General features: G+C 42.2%; 1 protein-coding gene across 1 annotated transcript in view; it reads right to left on the reverse strand.

Annotated features, from left to right (window-relative positions):
* Positions 1-4,775: 4,775 nt before the first annotated feature.
* Positions 4,776-21,752, reverse strand: part of Sdc2 (syndecan 2) — a 109,841-nt gene continuing 92,864 nt past the window's right edge. The window contains exons 3-5 of the mRNA XM_004641292.2: positions 14,146-14,282; positions 8,525-8,660; positions 4,776-7,056 (exon numbers count right to left, since the gene is read on the reverse strand). Coding sequence (XP_004641349.1) covers positions 6,893-7,056; positions 8,525-8,660; positions 14,146-14,282 — 437 coding nt within the window. The 3' untranslated portion in view covers positions 4,776-6,892. The remainder of the gene's footprint in view (positions 7,057-8,524; positions 8,661-14,145; positions 14,283-21,752) is intronic.

The following is a 21,752-nucleotide window of genomic DNA, read 5'->3' on the forward strand; positions in this document are numbered from 1 at the left end:
AGAGACAGAGACAGAGACAGAGACAGAGACAGAGACAGAGACAGAGAGAGAGAAGGGGAGGAGAGGAAGGGAGGAGGGAAACTATGTAGGGAGGAAATAGCCATTTCTCAATCTTCTGTTATCACTGAGACTAGGGTCTGAAATCCTACAAAGAAGGAAGAAAAGTCCTGCCTACCCTGCTAGGGAGGAGTGGGAAAGCACAATATAAACTCACCGAAGTCTACCAAAGCAGGCAGGATTTCTCCCACCTGCACATCTGCCTTGAGCTTTCCTTCTTTTCAGATCGTTGGAAGAAAGCAGATGGCTGCAGAAGCCTGAATTTTAAATTTATGAATGGAAATGTGAACAGATGTTAGCAATCAAGATGGCATATAAGAATTTTTTTCATACATTTACAGCCCAGCCTCTTTCACATAAATGGGAGAAGGGGGTCATAAAAAGGGTAGTTTTTGATCTTGGGGACAGCCTGGATCCAGCATGGTGATTACACAGCACAATAACGGAAATATTGGAAGAACAAAGAAAGAAAACATTAATCAGCTCCCTGTATAAACGCTAAATATTTATCTGCAAAATGCTAGTGTATATCTGGCGGGAAATCATCCACCCATCAGAGCACTTTCTGTGTTTTAAGTAGGTGAAATTGAAATCCAAGTTTTTAACAAGTATCTCTGGACACCTACTTACTAGAATTTTGTTTAGATTTGGTGGTGGGATATGGATTGTTTTGTTCTACTGACTGCAGGTCATTATGAGTTCCTACCAAACTTCGGAGAGGAATTGATTAAGAGGCTAGTAACTGAGACTTGATACTCATAGTGCTAGGAGCAGTGCCAGGTCCTAGGGAGAGGGTAGCAGTGGGGGCTGAAGGTGGTAGCAAAATATATTAACCCTGACCTATGTCTTCAATATGATTGTCATTTCTCCACAGAGGACACATTCTCAAACTCCCAGGAGTTTCCTGAAGCCATGGATAGTATTGAACACCATATATCGTTTCCTTGTTGTGCTTCCTGCCCAATCATTATCTGCCACATCATGCAGGCTGCCCCCTAAACCCCACCTCCATTTTGGCCCTACATAGCCTTTGCTTCCCTGACCAGGCCCTCAGAAACTCCACCTCATCTCTCCTTTCCTGTGGTCTTTCCCATGCCCTCAATGAAGGCCTCTTTTATCTTTCCTGTCACTTTACTGCACCGAAAAACCTAAGAAGCATCCACATTTTTATCATCTTGGGCTACTGAGTGATCTAAAACTGGTTCTTCTAAAAAGATAAGACTTTGCTGGACTACAGATCCAGGGCCCTCCTCCTATCTGCTTATCTCTCCAAATAATCCCATCCTCATGGCTTTTACTACCATCTCCATGTAGCTCACTTCAGTGTCATCAGTCCTGTCATCATCCGGGGGTTCAGGAAAGAAAACAGAATCCATGCAATAGAGAACTGAACACTGTTGGAAAAGCTGTGAGGGCAAACTAGGGAGGGTGAGCCTATCCAGAGAACAGCAACATTGAAGTGCAACTCTCCTTAGGGCTAGAAAGCCTGTGCTTCTTGCGGGGAGGAACCAGTGTATGAGTTTAGCAGTGACCTAAGCAGAGACCATAGATGAAGTCCTGCTTAACAGAAAGATCAGAGAAGAGATGCTGGGATACAGAGGCAGAAAGGACACAAGTTTGAACCCAGCTTAGACAACTTAGCAAGACCTTGTCTCAAAAATCAGGCAGGGGTTATAGCTCAGTGCAAAGCCAATAGATTCAATCCTGTCCCCAACAAAAGAAAGGAAAAGGTAGAGATGCTTCCATTACAGAGAACGCAAAAAGTACTAGAGTTTCCCCTCTTTTTGACTGCTGCCTGCCAGTGCCTTCCATTGACCAAACTTGCCCACAGGTCACGTGGCAAGGAAGCTTGGGAATGTAGTACTCATGTGTTAGCCCTCGGTGCTCCTCTTCCATTACTTCCTGCCCTGCCCGAGTCCATACAGAGGAGAGTAAGGAAGGTGGGAGAGGAGAGTCCAGCAGCCAAATGATGGGCCCTCCTCAGTATTTCCAATTTAGATTCTGTGGCCTCCAGGTCCTTCCACTTCACTCATTTCCCCGACACCTCCACTTGGTGAACAGTCCTAACTTAACGTGGTCCAAAAGGAAGTCCTGGTTCATTTCCAGCCAACTTCTTTCAGGCGATTTGCTCACTGCCCAGCCAGTGTCTGTCACCTCCGATTCTTCACTTGACTCCCTTATTCCTTCCGCAATTCCAGCAAGCCTGGTCGGCTATGACTCTCTGAACAGCTCCTCTCTATTCCTCCCCATCTCCCCGAGAGCACTTCGGCCAGGCTACCATTGCTTCCCCTAGGTGACTGTGTCTCTATATACTCAGATCTATAGGGCAGTTCCTGGAGAGCTTGAGAGTCAGGGTAACCAGCAGAGACTTTACTCTTTCTGTGGAAACCACTGAAGAGAGTGACAAAACTAATACAGATCTTACTGGGATCAGCCTTGCTTCCTGTGGGGAATAAAGTATCAAGCAACAAAAGTAGAAGAGTGACGGTCAGTCAGAAGGCCCTTATGCTATACCCAGTGCTCTTCTCTACCACTGTCCCCGTCTCCCAGATGTTGGCCTTTTCTCTATTCCCCCACGTCATGCTCAACTCTCCTTAGGACCTTCCCACAGCCTGCCTTGTCCTAACTTTGGCCCACCCAGCTCATCCCCCAATCCTTACCCTGAGAGCTTTCCTAACAAGCCCAAGTTCTCATGACAGCTACTAACATCTCTCCCGTGGGCGCAAAGGATTGCCCTTCTCTGAGCCTGGGATCTCAGGCCTGGCCATGTAACTTGCTCTAGCAAATGAAATGGGAGTGGCACTGACATGTCCCTATTGAGAAGACCCTTTAATAAGAGCCTTTGTGTGCTTCAGCCCTTTCCCTTCTACCTCAGTTACTGGTGATGTCCAGACACTCACTATGCCAAAGGGCTGACCAGCACAGTAAGGATGAAGTAATTCAGGGCACAGCAGACCAAAGCTTGAGCAACACAAGTCTCTGCTGCTTGAAGTAGCTGAGACATTGTTAGGGCAGCAGACCTAACCCTGTCAGTCTTGCAGTCTTGCCCATGTGGAAATCCCAACCAACTCATAATGGCTACATAGAAGATTCATTTACTGATTTTGTTTCCACTGTGCGCCCCTCTCCCTTGGCATGTTCATGGGGGCTGGGGCTGTCCACATATGTGATTCACACCCTTCTAGTTTTCAAATGTCCTGTGAAGTCACTAGGCAAATACTTGATGACTGAACTTCTGGCAGCTTGCACATGAGCCTTTGCTACTTGAACACCATATTCACAATGAAATTGGAACAAACCTATCTTATGCTCAGCATATACAAGCACTGAAGGAGAAAGTTTTGCTCTGCTATTTGTGGCCTTGGGTCAGTGCCTTGGGTTACACCCTTCCAGCTAAGTCCCAAGAAACCAAGCTACTCTCAAAGCTGCCAGGATTTTCTGGTCAGAAAAAATTTGGCTGAAAACTGTATGTAGCAGCAGAACTAAAAGAAATGAAACTTTAGCATCTGAAGAAGTTACCCAGAGTAAGCATTCAAGAAGACAGAATGCATTTTGATGCTGATTTTAGCATCAAGAGGTGGACACATCAAAAGCTTTCTATGCTGCCTAAAACCAATTCTAGACATGGCCCACGTCTCTAACTGCACAACTGTCATAGAATGATACCACTGAAAAAAGCCTTCCTGATCGATCAATGCAGACCACTCCACTGAGGTGGTTTCCTTTTTATTAGAAATGCAGACCACTCCACTGAGAGGTTTCCTTTTTATTAGAAACCTCTCAGGGTCTCGCTATTGTTCACTTGGGGTCAACTCAGAATCCTGTGTTAAAAACACTGTGTTGATTGAAGCCACTGTACTTTGAATCCCAGTCTATTTAAAAATACACTTCTAAGTACCTGTTTAGATAAGTGTAGGGACAGGGGTTTGATCCCCAGCACCATATACCAGGCCATGCTGAGCTGGCCACCAAGACTGGGCATGGTGGTGCACTGCTGTAATCCCAGCACCAGGGAGACTGAAAAGTGGAGGATCACTACGAGTCTGAGCTGCATAGTGACACCAGATACACAAAGAAAATATGGAAGAAAAAAGATCCTAAAAACTAAGTTTGTTTGTGGTTATTCTTGTTGGAAGCAGCAGCTTTAGTAGGACATACTGGCTTCTTGAGGCCATCTGAGTTAAGCTCATTGTGTCCCACATATTCAGTTTCTATCCTCAACAATCAAGAGCATCTTACCTAATATAAAACCAAAGTATACAACAAAACATCAAATCACTGAAAACTTGATGTGAGATGACCAACTACGGACATTACTGAAATTAATTTCCAACTAAATTCAGTCATACTAACCAGGTCCTAATGCTGACCATCAGGCATTACACACCTGCAGCTGAAACTCATGAGCAGAAAGTAATAATCAAATATGCACTCCTGACACTTCCCCCCACGTGCTAAACACAGGACAGCTCAAATACACCCAGGTCTCAACACAAAGCCACCTTCACGCAAGGGAAATCACTTACACGTGGTTAAGGAAACAGGAAATTTCCACATTAGTTTTAATATTTATATTTTACCAAAAATTTTTCTGAACTCAATAACAATTACTAACACTCTTTATAGTAGTATTTAGTGCACCTTAAAAATTCAAAAAGAAATAAACTAAGCAGAAAACATACAGTTGAAGAAAACTGGATGCCAGTCTATACAATGACTTACTTTCGGCATGACAGACTTTATTTTGGCACTTTAACAAATATTTTGCTTTACAGCAGTGACAAAATATTCACCAGAAAATTTCTTTCCTGGCACGGATATTCCAAGCAAGTTGTTCTAGGAATAGAATTTCACTCTGCTTTGCACAGTTAAAGGTAAACCCACTACATTCTTAACCTCTGTTTGAGGACTATTGTTCGGCGTTGGAAGGGTCTATCGGTTTAATTATTCTAAATAAAGGGAATCCAGTCTGTAAGTGGTGGGGTAGGAAATTTGACAATTAAGGCCATTAAGGATTTAAGTAAACACTGCTTCAACATTGCTTTAAAATTTTTCTTTTAAAAACAAGTTCGGTGGCAATTTCAACGAATGGTTTCTAAATGAAGCATTCTAACTTTCTTAAAAGCTTACAGGTTGAAAAAGTTGCTGTTTTTGCTGTCTTTTTCCTACTTCCACGGCTCACAGTTTAAAAACAAAATTACTAAGATGTAAAAAGGAAATGTTCAGAGCAGTCAGCAGCCAGCCAGGGCACTGCCTCCTCCTGCGGCATCACTCTTCCCTGCTGCTCAATGCAGAGCGGCAAGGACCTTGTTTTAACACACACAGCACACTTTCAAAGGGAAGTCAATTGACAGGACTCGGCCTGAGATGGCTACCTCCAGAAAGCCCCCCTTCGGTTCTTTGGAATTTATAGTCTACTATTATTTGCAAAAGCATGCATCTGTCTCAATACTGCCACCAGCTATCCTAAAAAGGCTGCAAACTTCAGAATCCCCTGGCAAACTTCCAATACCTGTACCAAGACACACACAGGACAGTGCACTCAGGTTTCCTCTGGCCAACTCAGAAGTGAACCTGGCCACAAACAAACCCACTGACGGGCTCTTTGGTCTTGACTTACAGACACCGTGGAACGCTCAGAACCAAACCCCCAACATTCTTGAGAGCAGACGGTCATTAGCAAAGGGGAGATATGTACATTTGATCGAAAATGTACAAAACTTATAACAGTGACATTTTCAATTAGGCCACGTGATTTATTCAGTAGTTTTTATGTTCCCAAATTACAATTTATGTCTATTCATAAGACTACAAAAGTTACCATTAGAATTGTCTGTGCTTATAAAATACCAACTTTTTTTTTTTAAAACTGTTATATATACTCATTAACACCAGTCTGCGACAAGTTACATAGAATTGTAGGCACTTCAAAGGCTTGAAAGGATGTTTACAACTGAAATGCATTTTTAAAAATGAAAACCAATTTTTTTCTTTAAACCCCTCCTTGTACCTTCAAATTGCAAGAAATTAACAAAAACAGTGGCCAAAGGAATCTGCAGCAACTTTTCAAAATACTGTTAGCATCTTTGGGTTTGCTGAGGCTGGTCAGTAACTTACATCAAATCCTCTGAAAAGAAGATCTGCTTCGATAGACTGAACTAAACATTGTAATAATAATCCAATTTTACACGTAGATTTGCTGTTATAAATCTGCCTGAAGCTACAGGTAACAAAAAATAAAGCAAGTGTAAAATGGATAGTCTGACATTTAAAAATTTACACAAAGTGGAGGTTAAAGTTTACATATTTGAAAATCACATATACACTAAATTACCATTATCTGAATCATCCAAAGACAAATTGCACCGTGACAGCTATAGAAAGGCATGGGGTTCAGTTTGGTTTTTAAGGGGACAAAAAGGGAGGGCAGAAAAGAAGGGATAACAGATAAATTAACAAAGTAAGACCAATGTGGTAAGGTCCATCTGAGACATGCTAACACAAATGACATTGCTTTCATCTTTGACCCACAGGACAAAAACAATCGTTATTTTCTGCATAAAAAGTTTAACCAATTCCATGAGCATCAAGGGTTTTTAGAACATAATATTTTGCCACTGCTATTCACAGAACACTGCAGATGTTAAATTTTAATTTTATGTCTTTCTAAAGAAATACATGAAAAGTTTTAAATACAATGGGATTTTATCATTAAAGTGCCAGGACGGCTCTTCAATGAAAAAACTAAAAACAAAGATCTTCATTATTCTATGCAAAAGCTTTTTTTATTTTGAAAAGTTCAGTGATCTCATAAATAGAGACACTAAGTGGGAGTTTATGCGTAGAACTCCTTAGTCGGCGCCTTCTGGTAGGCAGCACTGGATGGCTTGCGCTCTCCCAGGTCATAGCTTCCCTCGTCCTTCTTGCGCATGCGGTAGACCAACAGCAGGATGAGGAAGATGGCAAAGAGGAATCCGATGACGCCACCTGCGATGACGGCTGAAACGCAATAAAAAGAAGACCACTCAAGACAGAGAGTCAAGGGCTGTAGAAATTAGCTTTGTCAAACCCAATTTATTTACCATTTTACAGAAGGCTTAATTTGAAAACCCAATTTAAACAAAACTGAATTCAATAGAGGTAATTATGTAAATCTGATATTCCTCTGGAAGCTACGATAATACTCCCTTTGATTAGTATTAGTACTGCCCGAAAGCCTCAATAAGAAAAACCCAGCTTATTCCATATTATAAATGCTTTCATCTTTTCAGTTCTCAAATTTCATATTCTCATCTTCTAATTGCTTTTCAATGAAAACACAAAACATGATATAATTGAATAATTTTTTACAATAAATATGAAGAAAAGTATGCAAATTTCTTTCTAGCCTTGGATTTGTGACTAACGTTTTCTTAAATCTTGTAAAGCTTGCTCTTTGAATCAAATGTTGGGACAAGTTGAGCACCCCTTTTCCAAAATGCTTGGGGGACCAGAAGTGTTTTGGAATACGGACATTTTTGGAGTTTGGGGTATCTTCAGATACATAATGACATATGTCTTGGGGGGTGGGACTTAAGCCTAAAAATGAAATTTATTTATGCTTTTTAACACCTTAAACACAGCCTGAAGAAAGTCTTACATATAATACTTTTAATCAAAGTTTGCTGTGCACTTGCATTTTGACTGCAGCCCATGATGTAAACTCAGTTGTGCAATAGTCCACTGTGGCATTCAAAAAAAGATTTGGATTTTGAGCCAGATATGGTGGCACATGCCCATAATCTTTGCTACTCAGCAGGCTGATGCAGCAGGATTGAAAGGTTTGGGGCCTCTTGAACAATAGTGGGAGATCCTACCTCAAATACAAAAAAGTTGAGATATGCTTACTGATGACTGATGAGTTGTACAGCACGCATGAGGTCCTGGGTTCAATCTACAGTACTCTCCCCCCCCCCCCCAAAAAAAAAGTGTCTTGGATTTTGGAGCATTTTAGATTCTCAGATTAAGAAAGCGCAATCTATACCTTGTGCATCACCAAAAGAGTTGTAATTAGAAGCAATACCCTTGACACTTTGAGTAGTATTTGTGTCAACTACCCTCCCCACAAAGGCCACTTCCTCTTTAAGTCTGATGTAAAATCTGGGATGAATTAGAGTAAGGATGATCTTTACACCATGCCAGTCTCACAAGCCCAGCTATTCTGAATGTTCCATATCAACTCAGATTACTCTTTGAGGCTACTCTATACCTCTGGCCTCTCCCCAATAGCTGGCTAAGGAGCTGGACTGAGCTAACAGAAAACGCAGCTACCCTCTGGCTTCTCGTGCCCACAGGAAGGGCTCTCAAGACTGCTTCCAGCAGGGAAGTGATATTCATCCAGCTTTGCTACGTCTGGGGATACCCTTTACGCAAGGGGTATCCAGGTCTACTTAGTATCCTCCCACCTGATCACCAGGCAGCTATTCACCTGCTAGGACTTCTGTGCGTTTAAACAGGTTGTCTGAGTGTTTCTCAGTATACACATTTTTATCCTCTTCAGCTGGGTTCATTTTATTTTCTGTGTCAGAGAGGTGAACTTCGCCTTTATCAATTTCTTCAGGTGACTGGTAAGGGAAAAAAAAAAAATCATTGCATCAATTTTGGGACAATGTACAGAAGGTAGAAATGATACATGAATATATCGCAAAGTTCTGTCTATTTTAACAATGAGTCTAGGAAATAATTAAAATAGTATTTTGAAAAACGTTTATCTCAGTGAGCAAGGCCCCTGGTGGACTCGTGTCCCTCATGGTTCTGCATGTAAACAGGTGGGAGAGGCAACCAGAGAATTCATAACTTTAATGACCTGATTAAGTTTTCACTGGTATTTCCTAAAATCTCTACTATCTCACCACTTTGTGGCTTCAGCCGCTCTAACCCAATAGCACCATCAACCCAAATTCTCCTTACTCCATTAGCTCTTTGCTACCCAGGGTGCTCTAGTGACAGCTCCCCTTCAGGGACTTCTCAGGCATGATAGGACTCTACCTGTTCCCTCTCTGTGAGGAGTAGCCCACAGCCCTGCCCTGTAATGTTGCCCTCCTCCCTTAACTTAATCCTATCACTTCAGTGAATTGTGCAATAGGACTTCACATAACTGGGTTCACAAAGCAGTCCCATGGAGCTCTGACTCCAGTTCTCTAGGTCACTCCAGTCCTCTAGATCTCAGTGTCCTCATCTAATGAAGAACATGCCCAGGTCCTTAGATACTGCACATTGCTGAAAATAAGAGTCCAGTATTAATTCTCATGGCTTCACTTCCGGTCAGTCCACAGGACACCAACATTTAACCTGCCTTTCCTTGAAGTCTACTCATCAATTCTAAAAAAGTAATTTACTACCAAACCAGTACAGCCCTCTCTTCTATTGTCAATAATGATACCGCATCTTGAGGAGGGGGGAGTAATCCAAAAACTTGCCACGGTTCTATCTCGATGTACAAATTTAATTTGTTTTATGGTTTGGGGGATAGTGGCTGTATTTGTGTGGGAAAGACGACCACAATAATGTTTGTCACTTGATGCAGTTTGTGAACATAAGGACATTTTTGCCTAACGCTTTTGCTTATGAACTCCATGGTTTGCAAAACACACATTCGTGAACTGAGGCATTCCTGTATTTTAGCATGTTTTATCTTGCATTGTCTTACTCATAGCCTCATCAACTTCCCTCTCAATCTCTTGAATTAAGTTCCTTCTGTGGACTCCTAGTGCCACACCTCTGCGCAGGTAGCACATGTCCAGGTTCCTCAACTTCCTCAAAACTACACATCTTATGTACTTTCCAGTGTTCTCCAGCCTATCTCTTAACACCCCAATAAACCACAACAGCCCATCTCCACAGCCTGTTGCTAGCTAAAGTTGACAGTTAACACCCATTCTTAAGTCACAGCAGCTGCTCTATCCAAAATAAAGGTTTTTCTCACTTCATTGCCCACTCACCCTTAACAAAACACTCTGATTCTCTACCCCTCTGAAATCCCTGAACACTGGACATTCTGCCACTCCACACAGAAATCCTGTTGCCTGTTTACGACCATGCCATCCTGAACACACCCAATCTCAGAAGCTAAGCAGGGCCGGGCCTGGTTAGTACTTGGATGGGAGAAATCTCGCTGCCTTTCTAACATTCAGCTCCATCACACAGGCTACCTCGTGTGAATCACTCAAGCATACAATAAGATCTGAATTAGCTGGAAAGCATTATTAAACAGGCCCTATGAGTATGGATTCTGTTTTCATTAGTCTGGAGGGTAGAGGGGGGCAACTGGCCCTGGCTTTTAGCGCTATTTGAAGTTTTCCAGATGATTCTGGTCCCAGAACCACTAGTTTAGAAACAGTTCAAATGAATTGCCTATTCTCTATCACAATGAAGTTCCCATTGGTCAGCATTACTGATTAAAAACTCTGTCAATTCCATTGGGCTATAAAGACAGACAATAAATCTTTTTTTAATTCTACTATTCTTCCTAAAAGCAACAGTCATCTTCATTAGGACTTTATAGAGTCTAACATGCTCTGGAGGGTCAAACAATTGCTTTCTAAAGGCTGGGCTGCATCCAAAATGTTAGCCTGCTACTTAAATCTATAGTACCTAAAAAGAGACCTCACCTTCTTTGGCTGCCTAAAAGTCACTCTCAGTCTGAGGAAGAAACACAGCTAGACAAGGGTCCATTTGAACTTCATGGAATATAAGATTAGTGTGTCTCTGTCTCAGATCAGAACACATCAGGCTTTCCCTTCTATAAAGTGCAACAGAGTGACCTTGTTTCCTTTCCAAGCCACCAGGAAAATCTCTACTACCTAAACTTTAACCTGTCATGACTTACAAAATACAGCACCACAAAGAAAGTACCATTTCACTGTTGCACAACACGAGCCCACATTTTACTGTTTTCTACATTGCTATGGCGGAAGACAATAGGGAGTGGTTTGCCCAGGCCTTCCTGTACCAAAGGAAAACAGAAGAAAGGAGCTCACTGACCAGCTCTTGCCTGAGTTACACTATGTTCTTCTGATGGAAAACCTATCATTAACTGGTTATAGGGTACAAGGGAAAAATACCTCAATCTACCAGAGAATGGATTATCTGAGTCTTAATCTAGGAAACTTTCACTGCTTATCAACCACGTTTTTCTACTAGAGCTTAGGTAGGAGATGAGAAAACTCAACTAAGTAGGCAGTCAGATATGTGTCTCAGAGAATTAAATAAGCTCTGGTGTAAAGTTAGATAGATGTAGTAGCTACTACAGTATTAAAGTCCAAGCTTAATCCACATCATCTTTATGCCATCATAATGATACATCACATGGGCTTTTGAGTTCCTCAAGTCATCTAAAAGAATTGACTCATTCAATTCTCTTTGATCCAACTTTGGGTCCAGTAGGAAGCAAAAAAAAAAAAAAAAAAAAGTATACATTCCAGGATCTGAGTGTATGAGGACAGAAAGGCTCCAGAGAACTGGAACCACTGGCTAGGGAGATAGCTAGGCAGTCCAAGCACTTGCCTGGCACGCACAAGGGCCCGAGTTCGATTCCCTGTTCTACATGTTGTGCATGGCCCTGAAACCAGGCATGATGGTGCATGCCTATAATCCCAGTGCTGGGAAGGCTGAGACAGGAGGATCACTATGAATCCAACCTGTATAGCAAGACCCTGTACTAAAAGAATAAAAATACAAAATGTATATATAGAATTGGAGCCAATGTACTTAGAGGCAAAGGCTTCAAGGTACTCTGGATGGGGCACTTTTTTTTATATTTAAAATTTTATTGTATAAAAACATGGGCTTGAAAAAGAAATCATTTCACAGTATAGAATCAACCTAACTGCTGTAACTCCTGCATACATGTGCAAAATGAAATTATGAGAAAGGCAGCAAAGATAATTAAATGAAGCCAATTAAAGTTCTGTCACACTACGCCTGGCTATTTGGATGCTATGGAAATGGAACGGAGCAGAAGTTTACAAGAGATTCTCTGCATAAACAAATAACTGCTTTCTTTTTACATTTCAGTCACATAAATTTATAACAAACTAGATACAATATCTGTAACAATGACATTAATGCCACTGTGAGACCCATTCAAAAGCAAAATCTGCACTAATGGTATGCTAGAGGCAATGCTCAATACAGCTGCACTGTGCAACCACAAACTAGAAGACAAAACCACTATTATTATTGTTATTCATAATCAATATTGCCCTTATCAGTGGCTGGATGAGCATTTGACACATCATGAATACATCTCCCATGATTGCACGAATTTTTATTGTTAACACTAAATATAAATAACAGTAACAATACAAATATATTAAAAATGTTCTGGGAACTTTAGTCCCTAGACTCATCTGCCAAATGATTACATTGTTTATTTCAATTTGACGCGATTACTTATTCAAGTCCAACTTAAATCAATTTTCTGCCTGTTTTTTGTCAGTAGACCAGAAATCTACGTCAGACTAGGCTTTGGTCAGGAGCCGACTCTACCCCTGAAAGCCAAAACTGACCCAGGAGGGTTTCTTGCCTCAAGTTAGTGAGGCTTAATGGTCACTGACTTCAAGAGACTCAGTCTTGGAAAGAAGTCGTGCAACAGATGTGGCAAAGGCCACAGCGGGTCATAGACATCTAATCTGTAGTGTTCTGCTATTCCACCATCAATCGTACCTAATTTTCCTTTCTTCCTTTCTCCTTTCTTGTGGTCATCCAACTTAGAGAATGACGAAGCAGCTGCCACGCAGGAGCCAGAACACACTGGGTACACTGTTGTGCTTTAGTCCTCATGGTGCTGGGCCCTCCCTTCCCCATGTCCAGCTGCTGAAGTCAATTAGCTGGTCCTAGCAACTGACCCTTCCTAACTCTATAGGAGCACATTAACCCACAGAGGAGGTCCTCTGTTGCTCCATATCTGCAGAAAACCATACAGCTATGCTACTCTCCACCATCACACACTGGGACAACAGAGGAAAGGGTGAGTACTCCGCTAAGGGCAGGAGAGCCCACCTCTGCTCACGCCCGCAACGGGGTACTTCTTACTTCAGAGAAGGCATGCCACTACTTTTACAAGACAGCCTTCCACAGCCTGTCTGTTGTGAGAGCTTAGAACAATCTGATTTCTAACCAACAGATGAGTAAACTCCAAAATGGGTTCTCGTGTTTGTAAGTTTTCATAAGCACCATGCCACTCCTGCTGTACCCGCGGTCCACCACTACAGCCAGGACTCCATGTACTTATTTGGAAGACTGATTTGGTCTCTTCCATGCCACCAGACTCCCTCAACATTTGCAAAATTCGTACTTTACCTAGGTGCCCTGCTACATACACACTCACATTGAATCCGCTTAATGACCCAAGGAATTTGACTCGAACTAGGATTTGAAACCTGAGGCCTTCTCTCAGCCTTTAATATGCCTTTTCCAACTTAAATAGTCTTCCTATTAGTGCACAGTCAACTAATTGCAATATAATGCTTTGGCCAAAACCATGACCTCATGGTTTTCATTAGCTAGTAACTTCGTTCTGTTCTAAAGCCATAGTCTCATTCTTAAGAAGCCAGCTCTCAGAGATAAAAAAAATACTGACGTACCTGCTTCACATCATCCCAGAAAGAGGTCCCAGTTTACATGCCACCAGGGGCAAACCTGCCAGGACATGGAGACCCGGATGGTCCACTTCAAGACATGCTCTGGGGTCTCACCCCATAACCTGTGGCAACATGTGTGAAGTATGCCATGACCTTAACTCAGAACATTCTCTTATCAAATGAAATTTCTTTCTTGAGTGAAGCCAAATAAATCCGGTTTTGCTTTTTAACTGAGCTTAAGAAATTCCTTAAGGAAAAGTGCCATGTGAAAAATACACTTACACATAAATTAGGCCTGGGAGATAAAAAAGTAGTTGAGATAAATGACTCTAACGAGTAAGAAACCGTCATTTATAATATAACAAGAGATCATTTGTCTTCAGGGCTTCTTAAAAGGTCTGTTATATACAGTAGAAAAAAGAGGAGCCCGGACAATACTGTGATAATGCAAGCAACCCAAGCACACCTTGGTCTGTGCAGGCATCCTGTCGTGTGTCTTCAGCGTCGTGGTTTCCAATTTGGGAGCAACACTAGTGGACGGTATCTTTGGAAGCAGTGGTCGAGACGTTGTCAGCTCTGGACTTTCTATGTCTTCACCAGCTCCTAGAAAATAAGCAGAGATGAGCTGAGCCTGTGCATCATGACATAGAGTTTTATGTTATCAGCTAACATTGTCTAAGGCTGATACTGCCAAGCCGGGGCCCTTCGAAGTACCAGACCTTAAGAATTTACAGCATAAACCTTCCTACAATCTCCGCTATGATAATACAATTTTAAAGGAGCTCTACACACATACCTTGGCATTTTTTTTTCTGGTATCTTTACCTTGAATGTTCAATCTCATCTGCCTCAAATTTTCCTTGTTTACACTGAAATATCCTTTCCATGTTGTAAAAACATAAAGTAAAAGATAAAGGATGAATACTCTTCCACAGGTCGCTTCTTATCTTGTAGCGCGCTCCTGTCTTCTCTGCCCGTTACAGTCAACTTTCCCAAGCATGGTGTGGATGCTCTGGCTCCTGTCATCCTCGTCCTCTCCACTCTGTGCTCCACTCCTCCCAGATAGACCTTCCCTGTCATCACACTAGTGATATTTTCAGTTAAGGTCACCAGTGTCCTCCACATTGCCATATCCAGTGGCATTTTTCCAAGGGTACTCAACCAATCAAACCTCATCGTGAATGTTTCAGGAGTGTCCTCCTAAGGTTCATGTGCTAAAGGTTTGATCCCTAGAGCTCATGGTGCAGTTAAGAGGTGGAGGCTAGTCAAATCCTAGTCACTTCCAGTATGTACTTGGAAGGGAAAACTGATATGCTGGCCCCTTTCTGTCTCCCTCCCATTTCCTGGCCATCTTTGCCACAGGCTCCACCATGATGTCCTGGTTTACCACCAGCCGCAAACCAACCATGAATTGAATCCTCCAAAACAATGATCCAAAATAAACATTTCCTCTTTGTAAGATAATTACCTCAGGTATTTTGTTATAGTAAGAGAAAGCTGACTAATGTACTTCTAATACCTTGACTGGACAATGCCAAATGCCATGTCTCTGACACTCCTTATTTCTTCAGGCTTCTACAACTTTTGGACTTTTCCTCATTTCTCTGGTTATTCTAAGTCTCCTATGCAGGTTTATCATCCTTTACTGGAATGCTAACTAATACAAGTTTATTATGGTTCTTTATTCTATACTTTGTCCCTCACTCATACCTATGGCTTCAACCAACCATATAAACACAAATGATACCTAAATTTACATTTGCCACCCCTCTCAGATGTGTACCCATATATCTAATGAATCACTTGACATTTTCACTTTAGTGACTCAAAGATATCACATACCTCTAACATGTCCAAAACAGAACTCTCCCGAACCCTCCCAACATGCACCTGGTAGCCACCTCTTACATTAACTTGCAGTGGCTGTAATCTGTCTCCTCATTCCAACATCTGACTTTCTCCTCCTGACCTCCACAGGGAAGGCCTCACCTCATCCCACTGCTTTTATCTTCTCAGTGTCTCTCAACTCTTGACACTTTTCTACACTTTCACAACACCACCCTAATCCAAGCCACTAGGATCTTCACATGCAGGCAGCATGGGATGACTATAAGATACCTCTACCCAGCCATATGCAGGCTACCTTAGCCTACTTCTTCCAGCTTCTTCACTGTCACTGTTGTCCCCTCTGTGCTAGCTGTGGTGTCCTAACCCCTCTGCGAGAGGCCCTTGCCTAATTAGTAATTCCTAATTCAGCTCCAGACCTGTTACGGTTTGCATCTAGACCCCCTCCCTCAAGCCTTACGCACTCAGGTGGGGCTCTGGGGAGTGACTGGGTCACGGGTGGGTGATACCGGATTGTGAGTATATAGTGCTGCCTTAGCAGTGTCCTCAGTGTGGATGTCACTGACCTACAGGCTTGTGGCCTGGACAGACTAAAAACAAAGAAGAGCGTCTCACTTCTTTCTGCCTGCCGTGGCAAGGACTGCTTCTCCTTTGACATGCCACCCTGCCTTAGAGCCAGCCAACTAGAGACTGAACTCTCTGCATACTGTGAGCTAAAATAAACCCTTCTTCCTTTAACTTGTGGGTAGCAGGTATTTTGTTCCAGCAACAAGAAAGTAACTAGACAAGACCTTAGGGAGGACACACCTTCCCTATTACCTCTGAGCTCTTTGGTAAGCAGATTTCTAGCATCTTCTTTCTTACCCTAATTGTATTTGTCAGAAATGTATTATTATGCATTTATTCATGTAACTACTGACTTCTAGACATGGATCTATTTTCCTATGATGAATATAATAGAGTCTAGAGTCTTACAGGCTCGGATCTGGTATTCCCAGCTTGGTACTTTGGGAGGGAGACTTTTTTATTTATTTACTTATTCTATCTATCTATCTATCTATCTATCTATCTATCTATCTATCATCTATCTATCTATCTATCTATCTATCTATCTATCTATCTATTGTGGTACCAGGGATTCAACACAGGACTTTGTGCTTGCCACGCAAGCACTTACTCTACTGAGCTATCTCTCTGGCCCCCAGGACGGAGGCTTCTACCAAAAGTGCACTTGAGAACTGCTGACATCCCAATATAATATTGCTTTTAAGTTAATCACTTCTCAAATTTATAATAACTTAGAATAATCTCAAACCCTGTAACTCTAACTAACCTACTTCCTCAGACCAGAATGAAGAATGAATACCTCTAAATTCCTTAAACCAAAGAATGTAAGTATTTCCCACAGAATCATATGCATGTAATAAGCGGTTCTGAAAACAAGAGGCAATAGGCTGGAAAGAGTGTCGTGGGTATAGTCCATTTCTTAATGTATCAACTGTTTCCTCTAACTTTAGGACACATATGTTCATATACATAAGGAAAAACCGGCAGAAAATATTGGGATAAATATTAAATTTGACATTTAACAAACAAACCAAATCAACCTACTTCTCCTAGAAATTGTTAGCTTCAAAATCTTGGGCAAACACTATTTGTGTCTTATTTTCTTTGCTTGTAAATGGGGGAGATCATTACTTAACTCTTAAACTTGAGCATACAGCCATGTGTCACTAACAACAGGGTTATGCAAAGACATTATTAACTGATCTCCTTGTCATGTGACCCACGTGGACTTACATAAACATAGATGGCATAGCCTTCTATACATCCTGACTATAGGGTGTCTACCTATAAAACATATGGTATAGACTACTCCTCCCAAGGCTATGACAAATACCACAATATAAAACTAAATCAAGGGCCAGCCAGAGAGCTCAGTGGCCTGAAGCACCTGCTTAGGCAGAGCACAGCAGCTGGCTTTGATCCCTGGCTTGCCATGCTGGCCCTGCCCCAGGGGTGCACTGAGACTTGAGACTACATGTGGTGGCCAACCCTGTAATCCCAGCACTGGGGAAGCTGAAAACAGGACAATCACTGAGTCTCATCTGTGTAGTGAGACCCTGTAGACCCTGTTCTAAATACATTAAATCAATCAACCAATCAATCAATCTAAATCAAGAACAGGAGAAAACTGCAGTTGAGAGACCTGGTAACACACAGGCTTGTGGGACTACAATCAGCTTATAGCAGATTATTTATAGCCAACGTTTCCCAATAAGCAGGAGTACAATCTAAGGTGATGAAACATGTTTTATAAACACATAAATCTGTAACATAGGTTCCATTATCACTGTCAAGTGTCACATGCTCTACATAATTATACATGCTGTATTTTTATCTATCTAACAACACAGTAGGCTTCTTTACGCTAGTACCACTACAAACACAGTAGTAATGAATTGCACTAAGACATTGTGACAGCTGCGATGTCACCAGGCAACAGGAACTTTCCAGCTCCTTGTAATCTTATGGGACCACTATCAGGTATTCAGTCCACTGTGAACCAAATGTCACGACGCCTGTGCACCAATCACAGATGTAACACATCCCCTGGAAGCCTTCTGTATATATGCTATACAAAAATCAATTTTGGATAATGATAGTTCCAGAAACACACTGCTCTTTTGCATCTGCTGGACTATCCGTCAGTTTTACACGTACAGGCTTGACCTATTCTTCTAAAGAAAAGAATTTTGCTGAAAAACAAAAATTTTCAAATAAGGGCTTTCAATTCTCCCTGTTTCACAAGAATCCCAAACGTGAGTCACCAAAGTAGGAGTGGGAGGCACTGTGTGGAAGAGCAGAGGCCCCAGCAGGGCACTCCACCCCAACAGGCACTTCTAAAGTTGAACACTGACGTGGAATGCGCCTCAGCTACTGTTTTAATTATCTTTACTGAAAAGACTAACTCCCTTGCCCAACCCAAAAACCAGGGAGGCCCCTTGACGGACTCTCAGCAACCTACTTGATGCTCAGTCTGAAATATCCCACCTCAGATTGTGTTTGCATTCACTGTTGCAGCCAGGTGGACAGCGTCCTCTCTGCAGTCTCCAGGGAGCGCTGCCTGCACTGTCTACTCTCTCCCGCTCTCGCCTAGCAGGTACTGTGAAGTGGGCCTTGTGAGGGGACGAGGTTACAAGGGCTCTCACTTCCTTGTAAAGAATATATTTTCAAGAATGAAATTTAGTGACACAGAAAGATAATTCAGCAGCCATGCTGCACTGGCCCTGCCCCCAGGAGCACAGAGCCAGTCACCGAGAGTGGGTGTAGTGGCACATGCCTGTAATCCCAGCACTGGGGAGGCTGAAAACAGGAGGATCACCACCATGAGTCTAAGCTGCACAGTGAGAACCTGTACCAAGTACATGAAAATAAAAATTTTTTAAAGAAATACATAAAGGAATATGGTAACCTGAATTATCTCACCACTGGAGAAAGCATTACAATTTACCAAAATGTTTCTAGATTAGTGCCTGGACCCCATATAATAGGTATTTAATAAATGCTTATAGCATGAGTGAAAAAGTATCCTCTTTATCTTTTCATCTCCTAGTAAGTTTTTCACTTGACAAGATTGTACACTTTCTAAAAATTCATTCGTGCTTTCTCAATGTTCCTATTTCATAGTATTTTGTTCTTGTTTCAATGTTAAAGCATCTTCTCTCTTAAAATAAATTTATGGAGTAGTGAGAGATTTTTATTCCTGGCCAAGAATGAGAGAAATGAAAGATAAAACTCACATATCAACTTCTCAAACCACTGGTGATGAGGAGCTTATAAAGTATAAAAGAAATGAGGAGATGGATGAGCCAATAAAAAAGAGGAATGTTCCTGTCTCTTCGGGAATTTGGGGCCGCTCTTTCTGTTCCTTTTATAGTTTCTTTCAACTGCTCTCAACCGTCATAGCACTGAGGAGTCTGTCACTTACCATACAAGTAGATTATATGACACTGGAGGTTAAGTGGCTGCCACACTGGCATCTGTATTAGACCCAGTCAACTTGGTCAGTGCCCCCCTGAAAAGGAACTTCTGACCTACTGGCATTCTGTCCTCAAATAAAATTAGTATCAGAAAAATACTGGCTTCATAGAACTTTTTTTACAAGAAAATCTCTCCTGTCAGCTGGGCATGGTGACAAACACCTTTAATCCCAGCACTCTGGGAGGCTGAGGCAGGCAGATGTCAAGTTCCAGCCCAGCCTGAACAACTTACAGACTGTAAATCGTTTCGATCTACAACGTGTTCCCAAAGTCTCATGTGTTCAGATGTGGGGCTTTTGGAAGGCAGCTGGATTATGGGGTGCTATATTCTTTAGTGCATTAGTCCACAGCTGACTTGCTATGAGGAGGTCGGGCCTGGTGGAAGCCTCATCACTCGAGGTGTGACCTGGAGGGGTATTTCCCTCGCGGGCTTCTCTCTCTGCTTCCCGGCCAACATGACAGGAACAGCTTTCTGGCTCTAGATCCTTCCATTGCTATATCCTTCCCACCCTCGAGGCAGCTGATCATAACGTGAACCCTCTGAAAACTAAACCAACCTCTTCCCTTTAAACTGTGGGTGTGTTCAGTATTTTGTCCCAAAGCTAAGAAAAGTGACTAAGATAACACTTGTAGAACCCTGTCTTAAAATTTTAAATGGGCTGAGGATGTAGCTCAGTACAAAGGCCCTAGATTCAATGCTTAGTACCAGCAATCAGTCATGAATTGTATTCCTATTAATTAGAAAACTCTGTGAAGAATTAATGTTAATTCTTTCCATTTTCTTTTCTTTTTGTATTTTAGAAAAGGGTCTACGGGGTGTTCAGGGTCTCACTACTAGATCAGACTTGTAGTGATCCGCCTGTTTACAGCCTCCTAAGTGCTGGGATTACAGGTGCGGGCCATCACGCCCAGTCTCAAAAGCTGGCTCAGTGTGCCCTGAGGAGAGGGCCACCACAGCAGGCCCAGAGATCTAACCCCTGGCCCGGGGGGCCTGCTTGTGGGCACTTTAATTCACTGAGCTATCTGGCCGGCCCTAATGTTAATTCTTTGACCATCTAGTAGAATTCATCACTGAGGTCATTTTGTATGGAGTCTTTTCTAATGAAACAACCGTGATTACTAATTCAATCCTCAGTTACAAATTTACTCAGATTTTATATTCTCCTTTTCAAATCTTTTTAAAAAGTTCTTTTCTCTGTGAGTTCCTATCCTCTCCAAGGTGGAGGACAGGGGAAGTTTTTGATCTTTCTTCAGGGGCCCTTTCATATTTGAACAGGGAAAAGCTAACTAAATGCTTTGAACGTATAGGAAGCAGTGTGTGTCCCATGTGGGCATCAGTAGTTAGGATGGAACTCCCAAGGCCACCATCTCTGCACTGCTTTCTTGAATTAGTCCAGTTCCCTGGAAGGAGCAAGCATCTCAGTCCCCTACCTAGAGGGTCATGGTGAGGGTGGAGTCAGGGGGATAAAGGATGGCCCACCGGCGTTCTGGAACTGACCAGGAGAAGACAACTGGGGACAGCCCTCAGCATTAAACAACTTTTAATCTAAATATAATTTCCCCTGCTTCAGGTAAGCCCAAAGCTCCAATAAGCTTCCACTCTCCCTCTAGAGGAGCATGAGTCTCCGCGGATTCAGGACATCTACTCTCTTTGGCTGCAGACTTCCGATGAATTCGGGCAGAATCCGCTAGCACTCCCATTTTCTTCTTAGGGCCATCAGAGGCAAGAATGCCTCCACAGCTCCTACGGTGCTGAAAGGGGTACATCTCAGTTCCCCCCACTCCCGGCCAACTCTCGCATCCTGAGATCTGCCAGGGCTGTTACAACTGGCTCATATGCTTCCCAGCTTTCCAAACTTGGTGACTTCTGTGTCCTTTACTGCTCTTGTTTGTCCCTGTGAGTTTATGCCCAATTCCTTCAGTGTCCCTTTAGCGGGGTCCCACATAGCATTTTGTTCAGTCTGCCATCTACAACCAAAATCTGTTATTCAACTCATGAATTTTTTTTTCTACAGTTTTATTGATAAACAGATAGCAATGAGAGAGATTCAAATCAAATCGGAAGTACAGTTTCAACAAATAATACACTGCATATATTCTTCTTAGTGGTTAATTGCTGTACAAGAAGTGGACATGTGATCCTATTTACAAACACCATTAGAACAAATCATTCTATTCATTAAGA

This window comes from Octodon degus, unplaced genomic scaffold (assembly GCF_000260255.1).
Source record: "Octodon degus isolate 3935 unplaced genomic scaffold, OctDeg1.0 scaffold00134, whole genome shotgun sequence".
Classification (NCBI taxonomy): domain Eukaryota; kingdom Metazoa; phylum Chordata; class Mammalia; order Rodentia; family Octodontidae; genus Octodon; species Octodon degus.